At 38.9% G+C, this 15,867-nt stretch overlaps 1 protein-coding gene across 1 annotated transcript in view; it reads right to left on the bottom strand.

Annotated features, from left to right (window-relative positions):
• astn1 (astrotactin 1) overlaps positions 1-15,867 on the bottom strand; it is a 336,997-nt gene that overhangs the window by 251,833 nt on the left and 69,297 nt on the right. Inside the window, exons 3-4 of the mRNA XM_041055289.1 lie at positions 4,678-4,928; positions 4,264-4,406 (exon numbers count right to left, since the gene is read on the bottom strand). Of these exons, the coding sequence (XP_040911223.1) occupies positions 4,264-4,406; positions 4,678-4,928 (394 nt within the window). The remainder of the gene's footprint in view (positions 1-4,263; positions 4,407-4,677; positions 4,929-15,867) is intronic.

Genomic DNA, 15,867 nt, shown 5'->3' with positions numbered 1-15,867 from the left:
CAGACTGCTGTGATGTTTGGTTCATATACCCGTGATGCCCAGAGGATGGATCTTAATTTGTTTGTAATGATACCCTGATACTTTTCTTATATTGCCACCATGAGGTCCACATTGATGGTTTTGAGTCAGACTGGATGGACTGCTGTGCAATTTGGTACACAGAGAACTGTAATCACTGGTGATTACACATGGTGATTGTAATCATGCAATCAGGCTCCGCTGTATTTTGTGTTATTATTTGTGCTAATTAGCAAATGTTAGCTTGTTAACATTTTTCTTTTTTTTAGAATTTACCCAATTCTATTGTTGATTTTGGTAAACCAACTATCCTTGATAGTACTGAAATAGATTTTTATATTCAGGGCTTTTGCTTTTTTTTTTTTTGAGCTTCAATATTGTCTTTTTCACTTTTACTGTCGCCCCTTTACTCCAAATATTTGACAGACAAGTCCACCTCAATCTAAATGGTGACTCTCAGTTCTCAATCAGCTCCGAGCTCCTTTGTAGCTTACACAAAAACCAACGCGCAAACAAAACACTCACACGCTCTCCAATTATTTTTGAGCCCCTAAACTCTGAGCACTATGTGTTAAATACATCTCCAACACCATTCTCTCTATACTGATGTAAAACTACTACTAATATTTACATTGGAGATTCAACACAACAAAGCAGCCAGTCTACCAGAGTACACTAAACTGAAGCACTGTAAATTTTACCAGTGAAAACAGGCATGAGTTAATGGTGACCTGACATTATTTTTTTCACCTGTTATCACTGAAAAGAAAGGTCAGAGCCGCCACAAAAGATTTCCTGAAATCCTTGTTATTTTAGTCCCAATTCCAAAGCCATTTTCAGAGTGACCTCTCCAGTTGTTCAGTATTCCATTCATGGCCTGCTACCTGCATCATCTATTCCTCCAGTCCATTGCATTAGCCATCTTAAATGCATAATGCACAGGATTACTCTGCCTCCATCGCTTCTTGGGTGGGGCTGTTTGGATTTTATAAGAACGCTGTGTGAGAGTGCTGTCACCATAAACAATCTCTTGATGAATCAGAGCACTGAATCTGCTGCTAATTGAAATTCAGAGAGTATACCTGCATCAAAACTACTCCACTTCATAGAGTGATTCTCATGGGAGTGGTGCTCAACTCCAGCGTCCATTGATTATGAAAAATATGCTCTCTAAAACAAATTCTTGTGAGGTATAAACTCTTTTGAGAGACACTTACAGTTTTGATATTTACATCTGATGTATCTGATTATGAAAACAGATGAACAGGTACCTAATTGGTATTTTCTGTGGCTTTTTTTTTTTTTTTTTTTAAATAAACTTTATGTGAAACTTTTGTGAAACTCATATTTTGGTCCCCTGTCACTAGGTCTACATTAATTTAGGTGATTACTTCCCACCTATATGAGAAAACATGTTAAGGTATTTAATTAAAAATCCAATTAGTTTTCCTCAGTTTCATGCCGATTATTTCAATTAATGTGATTGTGGTAATATAATTATACTGTTCCCTGCATGGAAAAATAATTTCTTATGTCCTCATATCCTTGCCAACACTGGAAAAATGTAACCTTTTTAACATCCTGTCTTATTACTTTGTTTTTTAAAATTGTATGGCAGCAGGATGAAAAAAAAAAAAAAAAAAAAACAAGGCTATAAATCAGACCAGTGAAAGCTTTAGCTGCACAGTGTAGTTAGTCTGTAATTTAAAGTGATTTAAAAAGTTTTACAGGCATAGTAAAAGCACTTAACACTCCTGTAACCCAATCTAGAAAACACACATTGTATGCTATAAAGGCATTAATTAAATAAACATTACGCTTACCTTCACTCTTCCTGAAAAGTGTTGGAACTGAAAGGCTGTCACGCAGACCTGCATTGCCTTTGGTTTACAAAGAGTCAAACAATGAAGCTATGAAAAGAGCTGAATTCTTACTTATGCTACAAAGATCTTCTAAAATTGCCTGGAAAAATTATTCGTACCCATTTGAAGCAGACTATTGTCTTCAGTTAGAATCACAGTGTCTTCAGTCTTATCATTCAGCCTGTTTAAATGGAGAAAAGTTCTCATTGTGCTGTTTGGTATCAGTGTGTGCAGCACAGCGAACATGCACAAGAAGATAAGGAAGAAAATTGCTAAGCATGGTCAAAGTAAAGGCTACAAGACCATCTCTAAGCAGCTTGATGTTCCTGTGACCACAGCTACCAGTGTTATTTAGTGTAAAGTCTATGGGACCATAACCAACCTGCCTGGACACGACAGCATGAGGAAAATTAACTCCAAATTGCACAGAAGAAGAGTTTGAATGGTGGAAAAAGAATAAAAGTAAACTTAAAAACACATACAAGCTGACTTCTGAGATCAAAGTACATCAGTGTGCAGTTGCACCGTCCTTCATTTTCTGAAAGAAAGTGGGCTCCATGAAAGAAGACCCTGGAAAACCCTGCTTTTGAAAGAAACATTAAAAAGCCAGACATTTGGGTGGAAACAGAGCAACACCAGCATTGTGTTTCATTGTTTAAACTCACTCTCGTTTGAGCTCTGTTTTAGTCCTCACCAACTCTGGAGAAAAAATATCTGGCTTTTAGCTGCTAAATCTTCCCTTCTGTTAAGGTGTAATCCAGGTACACAGGCGAAAGGGTCCACATGCAGGCTTACAAGCAGGAGGAAGTACTGAAGCTGTCTTTAATAAAAAAATATTAGGCTTACTGGCAGATGAGATGGCAGGTAAGTTTCCAGAAATGAACAGCAGGGAAACAAATGCAGGTACACCGGTAAACACGGAATATAAACTAAAACTAAAATATGAGTAAGCACAAGAGCAACATGAGGGATAATACAGAGAAGCATGAGGTGACTCCAGGAAACTGAACAAACAAACAGAGGGGAGCACAAAGACTGAAGATATAAAGAAGGCAAGGGTAATTAGCAACAGGTGAAACTAATCAGGGCGGGGCAGGTAATCAGACAGGCAGGAAGCACACAAGGGCAGGAAGTAAAGCAACCAAAGACACAAAAAGACAGGTAATTTCAAAATAAAACAGGAAATATTAACACAGAGTCCATGCAAACAAAGAAACCAAACAACAGAGTCCATACATAGAGTCATTCAAGGGGCAGATCATGACCTCTTCAGTAGCTACTTCTAATTTTACGTGTCTGGCTACTGGAAACAAAAGCAGATGAGAGGGAACAGAGAGGTGAGGGGAACCACAGAGCTCGGTGCTAATTTTCTTTGGGTATTATGATATTATGAGAAACCCTGTTCACATTAAACATAGTTATTTGATGCATTGTTAACATCAAAATATTGACTGAAGAGTTAAGAAGTTTAATGTAAAACATTTTCACATCACTGTGTGGATAATACTGTTATGTTGTAACCTGTCTACTCTATGAACAAGACATGCACTGCCAGTACTGGACATGTAGCCATTACGACAGCATGTGTTAGGTGTGAGGCTGGTTGGAAATAAGGAATTATTAGCATTAGGGCTCCATTAATTGATTATTTTGGCCATGCGAAGACAGAAAAAATACGCAACAAGCTCAGAGACTCTAACTCATCACATATATTGTCATAAGCTGTCATTGTTAACATGTTAACAAACAGTTGCCTAACACATCCAGGAGACACAGAGCAACATTAGCAGCCATTAGAAGTGTCCGTTTGGAAGAGCAAGAACTAGAAAGTGGATTTATCTGAGCAGCTTTTTACTGAATACAGCTGCCTGATACTGCTGGAAATCCAGTAAATGTTCCATATAACTAAGGCCTAAAAGAGGTGTAAGAAACCTACATAGAAAGTGAAGAGTAATTCTGTGACTTCATCACTGCAAGTTACCCCTTTGAGTTGAGATGAGCCTAAACATTACAACAGCTTACAGATGAAGGAAATAAGGACTATTTTGTACTAACAGCACATGTCAAGGTCAGGGATATATAAAACTGTAAGTGAATCAAGGTGTGACTGTGGCACAAGTGGCAGAAAACTGTTATAATGTTTACAGGAGGAGTGTGTCATGACACAGAATGTATCATACTGAGCTTTGTATGAAGCTGTGTAGCTGCAGAGTGGTCAGAGAGCTAATTCTGTTCAGAATGCTTTGGTTGATAAGTGTAGTCTATTTGATTCATAGTTAATTTAAAATATATATATACATATTGCTGAGTGGAGCTTTAAGGCTGCTTTTATTTTTTCATACATGCCATCTTTTCTGACCTCGCCGTTTGTGAGTCAACCTACCAGGTGTGAGGTCCATATTATTCTTGTCATTACAGCCCTGGAGGGAGTCCAGGGTACGGGTGACTTGGCTGGCAAATTCCTCACCACCGTTCATACATTCCCGCTGCAGATGGTGACGGAGGTCAGTGATGTCGTACTCATACCTAAGGATGAGGTGGATATCAATTAGTGTCACATTCAATTTGACAGCATGTACTGATACAAGCTATTACTTTTTCATATAGTAAATTACAACTACTTTCTGGGTATTGAATTTCAAACAGTTCTAAAATGTGGAATGACAAACCACATCCACATCCACACTGAGATTATTCATCTCAGTGTCATCTGGTGTTGTCTGGTAACTTTCAGGGTTTTTGGGTTTAACCATTTCAGATTACATTCATCCACCATCCACCCAAACCCTGTTTGTACCCATCCAGAATCGGTGTCTCCCTGATGCTGAGGGTGCCGCTGGAGTTCGGTCCCTGACCCCGGGAGTTCCTCAAGCTTTCCCGGGCCTGACCTCCCATCAGCACTGAGGGGATGTAGTGGATCTCATTAGCCGCCTCAGCGCTGGCGCTCTTCTGGGGCTGAGGGATGCGGCGGCGTTTACACCAGCGCCTGCGGGTGTAGAGGATCAGGACCAGGCACAGGATGGACAGCAGAAGGGCGATCATCCCGCCCTGAGGGGAGGAGGGTAGCATTTGGAGCAGAGACAGAAAAAAAGGGAGGAGGAGAAAAAAGAAGAGAGAGAGAAGAGAGAGTCAAAGACGGGAACAGAGACTCTTGCCAAGTAGAATCAAAGTCACAGTCATGATGCCAACAGTACAATTTGAAAAACACTGCAGATGCAAGTTAGAGAATAACAGCTACTGTACAGTGTTTTTAAATAGCAGTGGCTCTCGTGCTACTGTGCAACCATTTCACCTTGAAACATGGCTTCCCAATGACTGCTAGTAATTTAGGCTGTGTGTAATGTGTGCAAGGGTCAACAGCTATAACCAAAGACTTATCCACTGTGATACGTTGTCATTAAACAAACCATCTCCCCACTTAAAGCACTGAGATCAGGGCTAAACCGATGAAGCAGTGCTTCCCAACCTTCTAAATTAAGAAATAATTTGACACATATACACATATTTGCTTTCTTGCAGAGAGTAAATGCTGATTGCAAAGTCAGATAATGACAGATGTCTGTGGCCCACAAGATTTCAGACCCTGTTCGTGGGCTAAGTAGCTAAGTAGCTTTCACTGCATACAGCGAGATTTGATTTCCTCTGACTGGCTCGGGTTCTTTCGTCTCTAATGTAGGTGTTCAGCATTTCTGGGAGCTCTGTTCACAGTAACAAATATTTCCAATACTGCTCCTAACTTAGAAAATTCACATGCAAGGAAAGGTATTGTGTTATTATGGCAGTGTCTGGCTGAGATCTCCTGTCACATTTCAAATGTAGCAGCTTCAACAAAGAGACAGTTCCTCTCTAAACTTCTGAGATGGTTTCATTTAAATACACGTCGACACCACTGGCTGATTTTTGTTCCCCCATCTGACGTCTTTGTAGCGACGTCTCCACATTTCAAGATAAGAGAAATCAACTTTGTGAGTACAATGTTATTATTACTGATAGTAATGATACCAAATGTATGACCCAAGTTGCAATAAATTGGAAATATCTTTAATAAAGTTTCCCCCGAGTGTTCCCCCCTCTTCAGAGTCTGAAACTGCAAACAGCAGTCGATTTTGAGCCTGAAATGACAAAAGAAAAGTCAAAAGGAAAATAGCTCTGTTATTGGAAATACAGCAGATTGTGACTTTAAATATCGACTTGTAGATGTAGTCCAGGAAGCACTTATACCAGATGAGCGGGTCATTTCACATGACCACTTTCATTTTACTCATTTTCTTTCTGATTTTAATGACTTATGAGGTTGTTTACGGGGCTGAGGGATGCAGCAGCATCCACACCACCACCTGCGGGTGTAGAGGACTGGGCACGGGCACAAGATGGACAGATGAAGGGCGCTGAGCCTGCCCTGAGGACAGGTTAGCAGGGGCGCAGAGACAGCATCAGACAGAAAGCGGAGAGAAAGAGAGACAGCGAGAGGAAGAGAGTCAAAGACAGAGCGGAAAAGGCGAGAGCAGAGTCAGAAAATCTGGCCAAGAAGGAGGATAAGGATAAGGAGGATCAAAGTCAAGGCAAGTCAAAAGCACACAGCCTGTGGAAACACAGGAGAGAGGCAACGATTTGAATATCACACCACATCTCCCTCATGGATAAAAGCAACAAGAGCAGATTTCTGGGCAGTTTGATTTGAGTCATTCTTTTTCTAATTCCATTATTCGCATTTGTAAGGCTGCAGAAGGGGATAATTTTGAGAAAATGACAGGAAAGATAAGATAACACGCAGACATGACTGTAATTTGGACTCGAACATATAATGCTGCACGTACAGTATGTGCAATTTACCACATCCTTATGCCTAATCTGATGCCACCCAACTGAGAACTGAAATCAAAATCAGATACTTTGTGCAATTTGAAAAATGTCAAAAGGAGTTATGAAAATGTCAAGGTGACAAAGAGAGGAAGACAGCAGCAATTTACCACTGCAGATGGATATGGGAAAAAAAAAGTGAATCCATCTCAGTCGGACAATTACAAGCCCATTTAAAATTAGAACAAAAAGAACCGGGTAAGGTCTCCCTCCAGCCAGATGTATACAGATGTGTCCATCTTTACTGGCTGCACAGTACTACCCCTGAGATGCAGTGATCCAACATTTTACAAATACTTAACTTACTAATTTACTCCAGTTATACTTTTTAATATCCTTAAAAAATGACTAACCTTTTGACATTAAGCCATAGTCCAAAAAAGCGAAACAAAAAAACAGTATAATAACAAGAGTTATGTGAAAATGGATCTAATAAAAATGAAAGAAAAAAATTTGAATTAAACTGTGTCAGTTCAGTCAAACAAGCAGGGTCACGGAAAGATAAGCAAAAATGATGAAATGAAAAATGGAATTTAATCAGTGATTTACATTTTCAAAAAATCCCTTTTCAAATATGTTAGGAGTTCTGAGGCTGAATAAAAATGGGGGGTTTCAGTTCCTCATGTTAATTTAATTTGGCAAAAGTAGAGGTCTATTTGCATAACTTGTTTGCTTAATCTGCATAGTCAAGGACATTAACAAATGACACCATGATATGGGCCACTAATGCAGGAAATCTTCATGCACAGTGGTCACAAAGGAGACCGCAGTCATTTGGTTTGAAATGATTAAATTTCCAGCACTTTGAAAGTCACTGATGAAGCCTCCCATTCACACTCACATAAAACAATGACATTGTACATTAAATACAATTCTATGCTACACACCAAAGAGGACACTGTCACTTGTTACTGTGGTCAGTCATGTTGTAAAGTGCAACAAAATTTAGCTGAGCCTGATTATGCATTTGTTTATTATCACATTCACTCTAGACATATATCTATATCTATATCTATATCTATATCTATATCTATATATATATATATATGTATATATATATATATATATATATATATATATACAAACCCAACTGTCTAATGTCTATTTCATTCTTACTGACCATCCCGAATGATGGGAATCCAGGTATTACTGTCTCTGACCGTCACCTAAAATTCATAGTTCTGTGTTTTGAGTTGTGATTTGAAGAGAGATTCAAAGGATGCAACCAACAGTAGATGGGTTGAAGTGATGTGAGTGCAACACAATACCACCTGTATAGACATCTGTATTGATTAAAAGTGAGACGGACGACTGAAAAATGTGTCTGAAACACGTCCGGTGCAGACGGATCAGGGGGAGAGGGACACCAGAGAATCGATCTGTCAGAACTGGGAGGGAGGGGTGGGAGAGTTAATTGTGGCCATGGGGCACCACAGTGTGTGAGTGGATCTGAGTGCAATTTAAAAATGGTGTCAATAGGTGTGAAGTTGCTCTTTTATGTTAAATGTTATGTTTATGTTAAACAAAACAGCATGAATTCACTTTTTTATTTTTCTGATATGTTAATGTGTCCCTTTTTAATATATAACATTTTTATTGATGGAAAAGAGGTTTCATTTGGCTGTTGTTGTTGTTGATGTGGTAAAATAAAAAACAGTGTTAAGGAATTTTCTAATTTGACAACTGAGCATATAAATACACAACTATTAAAGCACAGATTTAATGTTAAGTATGGCCATTGTTTCATTCAGCACTGAGTAAACTAGAATGAGATGTCAAATGTCAAGTGCTTGAAATGGTTCTAAATCAAATCCACCTCAGTGACAAATGCAATTCAAACCCATCATCCTGCATTAGCGCCCATGCATAGAGCAGCTAATATAGACGATATGGAAAAAAACAGTTTAATGCCAGGCATTACTTGGAATCAAAGTGAGGACTAAGTGGACTGTGTCCTCTTATTGAGCCAATAAAACCAAACCACATATCAAAGCATGCCAGCGCTCCAGGCCCATAATCCACTTACTAACGGATGAGGATGATGTTATAATGGCACCAGTGCTCCTTATGACTTACACTCCTGTCATGTAAGTTCTGAATGGAGGAGAGAAGACATGGCCTTTCTCAGTCTGACAGAGCAGGCATGGCATTAGAACTGAGCTATCAATCTGTCACTTAGTCTTTGGATGCGAGGCATTAAGACGCAGGAAGGCAGAAAGATCTGGACTCTGACAGCTGTGAGATAGCAAAAGGAAGTTTCTTGCTTTGACCATAATAAAACTTTATTGTAGCCAAAGGGCCACTGATCGAATTTGATATCAAGACACAACATTAATGAAGGAAATTGACAGTATTCATCCACTGAATCCTCTCATGCGTTTGGTTATTATGCTAACTCTTGTATGCAGGGTTAATGCTGTCAGAGTACCTTGAATGAAAAAAAAAAAAAAAAAGGGAATGAAATGAAACTTGAGTTGTGGACTTTATAAGAAATAGGATATGATCTAGTACTTGACACTGAACAAATGTAAGAGCCATAATCCTGTTTCTCCACTGAAAATTAGTATTAATAACGAAATTTAATATATACGCAGAAATAAGTTTGTCCAATATTCTACTCATGTTCTCATGATCTGTTCTTGTTCAAACAAATGTTCCTTTACTTCTTTGTGGTTGCGGATTGATTTAAGCTCTTAACCCATTTTTTTAGTCCTGCAGCTACAAGCAAACTGTAATACTTATGTAATACTTTATGCAGTTATATAGAATGTACTCTGCACTCTCCTGCATATGTGATTTACATGAATTTTGCAATGATATCTCATTAATATCAATGATGTTGAATGGTTGTCTCTTTCATATTGAAGTTTACTTCCCTTTAAAGTTAGCTTTCCTTTAATCTCACTGCATATACTGTGCGTCTGCATGCTATACACTATATTTAGCTGGTTTCTGTGTGTGTACGTGCACATTTTCATATTCTGAATCTCAACTGACACAAATGTTTAACTGTTCAAGCGACTATCATTCCCAAAGTTTCATCTGCACAAATCCAAAACTCATTTTTACGCTTGTTCAGGCACGACTAATTCATTTGGTGGCAGTGAATGAGAGGTAGCAATTCACTGTGTTTCTACAAATACGCTGAAAATTAGAAATATACGGTAGAATGCAAGGAAAATAATAGCTTAGGCGTCCTGCATAAAACCATGTGATATTCAATCGCTATTAGCCAGGGAATTGGGATGATTATTGAGTCCTCGGGTTCAGATAAGATGGAGTGTCTTGTACTGAACAACAGAATGTCATGAGATAATCACACTTACATACATTTTAACTCACTTCTATCAGCTCTTTCCTTTTTTATACAGTCTTATCATCTTTTTCAACGGTCAAATCACAGTTTTGAAAAAAATGTGTTTTGTATTTTCTTTTATAGGACCGCTATACAGCACTTAGACTTGTTAATTATGCTATCTGAAATGCAACTGCAGTATAAAATATGAGCAAGGTCGATGCTTTTAATCCCTGCATTCATGAACTGAATAAAAGAGGCAGAGATTTCCCTTTATTCTTATTATTGGTGCGAAAGACCGTGAAGCAAAATATTACCAGGAAGGTATGGCAGCAGCTCGAACACAGAAAAAAGTGAAAGGTAACATTGGCACCGACACAGTCAAAGCTGCCTCTGCATTTTGTGTTTTGTTTTCTGTCCTTTCAGTCAGTCAGGGTTGTCTGTATAGGAAATTAAATTGAAGCTAAAAGTCCATGGCTCATTTTCTTTTTAGTATGAGGCCGGTGTGATGTCCTCTACATTTGCAGAGGGCCAATAAATCAGCCAAGCAGCATGTAACATTCCAACCCTTTGTAAGTCTGATATATTAAAAGCTGTCTGCTTTGTGAGACACTGGCCCTCGCGCTAAAATCCCAGCACAGAGCGGAAATTATTTGATGCTGACGCCATATCAAGTCTGACTGACTTTTCCTGTGCGCTCACTGAGACACAGCTTGAGGCACAAAACAAACAGAAGAGTGGAAGGAAACGCAGAAAAATACACTGTACATCACAGACTTCACAGTTTGGTCCTGTGACCTCCTAGTTATCGGACACTGCTCTGAACCATAAAACAACTTTTGCTATTTTACAGTGGAGTATCTCTCCGCGCTCCATTAGTGTAGGAAGTACATGTGGAGACAGATGAAAGACAGATGTGCTGTCAGAACAGTGGTGAGCTTTAGTTAGCTCAGCTAACAGTAAAGCATCAGTGCTTCATCCTGTGACAGAAAAGGAAACACGAGCATCCAAACTCAAAGTAGTCTGTTCATTCACTTCTTAGAGAAGGAAAAGCTTAAACAGTTAAAATGTATTTCTATAGAAAAAAAGTTTAAAGCTGCATTAACTTGCAAACTTCTACTGGTACTGACCCAGTGTCCACAATTACCTCGGAATCAAATCTAAAACCCAGAGACCCATTGGACCCATTAATGTATGCCCCCATGATGCGACTCATACCCATACCATTAATTAAACACATGCTGGCTACACAGTCACTCACTTTAAAACTCATCCATATTGTATTTACACAGGGCTGGCACGATGGCTGATCTGAGATTATCTGGCGTTCGTGTAATGTACTGTCCCATTCAGATGTGTAAAACGCTCACTCAGTGAGCTCCCTCTTGTTGTTTTGTGTAAGTAACATAAGGACAGCCAGTAATCATCTGTCCACATTCAAGTGACTCCTCGGTCAGTCAGCTGCATCCTCAGTTCTGGAATGATGATAAACTGAGGGCTCTGAGTTTGTGTCGTAGGCAAAAAACAAATCATGATGGCTTATTAGGCAGGATTAAAATCTCTGGAGCGCAAATTCTGAGTTGTGTTTCTTTCAACCTAAGAAAGGTAGATCCAATATTCACTCTCCTTTTAGCTCTGTTTTGGTCTCTTCCCAATCCCAATCTGATATCTGGCTCATTAGCTGCTAAATGCTCCTCTATTTGCACCATCGAGTCACTGACTGTGTCTAATTGTGCAGGTAGTGAACTGCAGGTTTATCAGAGCTCGTCACCAGTTTTTTTATATTTGCCTTATGAAGTACCACAAAAGAGATTTAATAGTGCCTTGATACTTGATTAACTAACATAAACCTGTAATTTTGTATGTATTTATTTAAATATTAACTTAGTTTCTAATATATAATTATGATTTTTTTACTGTGCTGTGCTGTGATGTTTTTGTTCACTTTTGATGTGGTTTTCTTTTGTTTAAACTTGTTACTAATAAAGTCGGGAAAGCTTGAATGTTGAATGAGATCAACACAGTTGTACAAACTGTAAGGTGATTTGTGGATGTAACAGCTCTTGAAAACATTTGTTCTATCATCATGAAAAGCTGGCCCCAGCAGCACAGCTGAAGATTACAAATTAGTAAATTTGATCAATTGTAAATAAAAAAATATTGATTAGTTCAACTTTAATGTAAGATTTTTTTTCTTTTCCTACCGAAACAGCAATTTTCATTTTGTTGTTTTGTTTTTGTGGGAAAACCAACCCGTGGTGCTCTGTTGTCTGCATCAGAGATTCAGCAGCACTACAAACAGGCCCGGTATTTGGGCTGTGTGCCTTCCTCACAGCCCACAGGGAAGCTATGGATTGGTTTGTCTCGCTCGGCAGGCTTTTCAAAAACACGCCATGCTGTGATGCTCAGAGAGCGGCTCTGGAGGCTGGGATTCAACCGAGGCTACTGCTTTACAAGTGGTCAGGGCCGCATTGATTTAAGATTTATACGATCAATGCTGTCAACGCAGGTTTTAGGAGGACCACCACATGAATGTCAATATCCCACGAGCAGAGCTGTGTCACAAAGACCGTCCCCTCTCATAAACCGACACTTTACACTGGTGTGAATGTGAACCCCTGCGTCTCTTAGTGATAATTATTCCATTACAGCTTCAATATTTTCCAGAGATTACTGGAAAATCTGACATTATTAATTGTGAAATGAATTATGGTACAACATAGAGTGCTACCTGTGATTATTATACACTAATGAAAAAACAAAAGAAAAAAGGTTTTCACACTCATACTGAAAAACAAGATAAATTATCAATAATTTTCTCAGTCTTTCAGGAGCTAAATTACCATGTTACCATGTAGTAAAAGATGATGTTAAAATGCTAGGCTGACGTGCTGAGAGACTAAATTTTGTTTACAATCTTCAGTTACACATGATAATTTGTTAAGCACATTTGACTAAATATATTATAATTTGGCTGTTAAATAGGAAAAGAAAAAAAAGAACATTTTAATGAAGTATAGAGATTTCATTGCCAGAATTTTTGCTCTTACAAAGGCGGCTTTGAAACAGCATCACACACGGAGATAGGAAAATATGAGTTAAAGATTAAATTAAAGAAAAATCTTCTGGTCAGTTTTCCTTAGGGCCGTGGGGCTGCAGCTTGGCTACTGCCCTTTAAACTTTCTGTAGCTGTGTACATCCACAACACATCAAAAGGTCCTGCTGAAATATTTCAAATTATACTATTTCATCAACACATATATTACTTTAAAGGGGTTTCCTGAGGATGTCAAGCGTTCATCCACAAACACAGACGTACAGAGCTCCGAGACATATATTAATCCTTTAATAAAGTAAAAGTGCATCCGTGTATTTGTTTTTCGAGCCCACACAATTTCAAAGACTTGTAAGGCCCAAAGGAAGCATGCTGTAACATAAAACCTGTTGGTTCCCGTCATGTTGGAGGTGTTTGTTTCCTTTATATCTTATTCTCCTTTCTTCCTCCATCTGTCATCAGAGCTTTAGTTGCATTTGTGCTACAGGAGCTACGCCCTCCTCCTCCTCCTCCTCTTTGGTGCTGTAAGGCATGTCAGAATGTATTCTATTTAAAACTTTCCATATTTCCACTTTAGAAAATTTACAGTGAAGTCTGTTAGTTTTCTATAAATGAAATGGGTATCTTCCAAAATAAATCTTTGAATTTAAAAAAAATGTTTAGTTATCCAGCCTAACAATTGCCTTTTATATTTTCTGTATATTTTACTTGTCAAGATTAAAGTCTAAATTTTCTTCCAAAGTCTTTTCTACACTGCAAGGAAAATTCAAATCTTTAATTTCTTCTATTTAATTTAAAACTAGTCTAAAGTTTTAGATGAAACTTCCCCTGCTTAACCTTCACATGTCCAGAAAAATCACGAAAGGCATGACCTCAGCGTCCTCACAGGTAAGTGAACCAAAGACAAAATGTATTTGTTGTTGCACATTAGTAAACAGATTTAGTAATAAAAATACATACAACATTTTAGGTTATAAACCCCAAACATCACTACAACCACCACCACTACCACAGTGCTCCCCCTAGAGACTGCTGCCAATCACAGCTCTGTCAGATTGTTGCTCCAGATTGTTGCTTTTTTTTTTTTTTTTTAGGTCAAAGAAAATAAATACTGGATGTTCTCTGGAAGAGGAAAATAACTTTTAGTGTTTCAATGAACACAATGAAATGGGACCAGGATCAATAGACAGTGTATGAAACTGTACATGTAATTCACTGACCCAAAAAAGGTGGATTTATTGTTAAATTGCTCCTCAAACCTACAGTATGTCTGTCAGAGTTTATTTTTCAGCCAGCGCGCAGCCGACTAAAACAAAGGAGTGGAATGGCTGTATCCGCTACCGTCATCAGACACCATACGGCTCTGACAGACTCGACTGCTCCTCACCTTTTGGGTTGAGTGGGCACAGTGAGGGGCTATTTTCACACCACTGATCCACAGAAAACTTGTACCTCGAGGGCTTCCAGACAGCTAAGGTAAACCAAATTTGGCCATATTGTCCAAATTTTGCACCATCCAGCAAAACGGACGGTGTCAGAAGTCATGTGGGCCTGCATCACCAGTGTACACTACATCTGTTCTCTTCTTAGGTCTTTGATGCCTGCTTTTGAGTTTGAGTTTACTATGATATTTGCACAAATTAAAAAAGTTACTTCATAGCCTCTGAGGAAAAAACAGTAGAGAAACAATAGAGCTAAAAGAGATCCAAGGGGGGGAAAAACATCAAATCTAACCCCGAAGATTGAAAACCACATTAGTCTTTCATATAATGTAACTGACTGGGTTTGGTGTGGATGTCTCCGTACTGTACGTGATGATTGGATTGATCCATTGAAGCCCTGTGGCAAAACAGAGGCTGATTAAAATTTGGAAATTAAATAGGGAGAATGTGTATAGCAGCGATACACTGGAGCTTAAGACTCTCAATAGATAAACCAATCATGCCACACTGAATATTTAATGTTCTCTCTAATACATAGTGTTTTTATTTGTCTGCACTGCACTGTGTTGGGGAGCGTGGGGGATTTACTTTTACTTTGTCACCGGCTATGGGGTTCAAGCTGAAGATTAGGACGTGTGTTTGCCAGTGTCTCACCTGGTGTAGGTACAGACACACACATCTATTATTGATGACCAGTCGCGGCCAGTGGAGGATACCGCGGTCACCTTGTTGGATGTGAAAGAATGGGGACAGGCTTTGAACCATACATGAGGAAGCCCCCAACTTTAGAACAGCACATCAGAAATACTGGCGTATCACAGGCGACAGTTACACAAGTTCAAATTTGGATCTTCATCTTCAGTTTTGTATTAAAAAAAAAAACAAGACTGAGCAGAAAAAGTTCTCAGGTAAGATTTCAGCTTTGCCGATGTGACAGACAAAAAAAAAAAAATCAATTTTCTGGACTCAGACCTCGAGTCTGGTGCAGTTCACTGAACCTGATTCCCCTTTAGGATCAGGCCCATAATAAGTCTTGGCTTGTCTTCAAGCCTAAAAATGCTGGAGTCCCAACTCATCCATTAGGCATAAACAGTCTCATGGTGAGCACAGTGGCCAGGCAATGAACTGTGGCAGATTAGACGTTCTGCCTCCTGGCTGAGCCTACCTGGCCACGATGTGCAGACCTGGGACCAGTTCAAGTTAATTTTGTGTGTTTGATGAAAACATGGCAGCGGTGCTGTAAAACTCAGCCCTCGAGACAAATGTTAAAGGAATGGAAGGATTTCCTTTAACATTAGAAAGTTAGTGGGTTTAAGCGTTCTGATTCAGTGGTTC

This window comes from Toxotes jaculatrix, chromosome 14, assembly GCF_017976425.1.
Source record: "Toxotes jaculatrix isolate fToxJac2 chromosome 14, fToxJac2.pri, whole genome shotgun sequence".
NCBI lineage: Eukaryota > Metazoa > Chordata > Actinopteri > Toxotidae > Toxotes > Toxotes jaculatrix.
The sequence above is the reverse complement of the archived record's forward strand: the minus strand, read 5'-3'. Positions and strand labels throughout refer to the sequence as shown.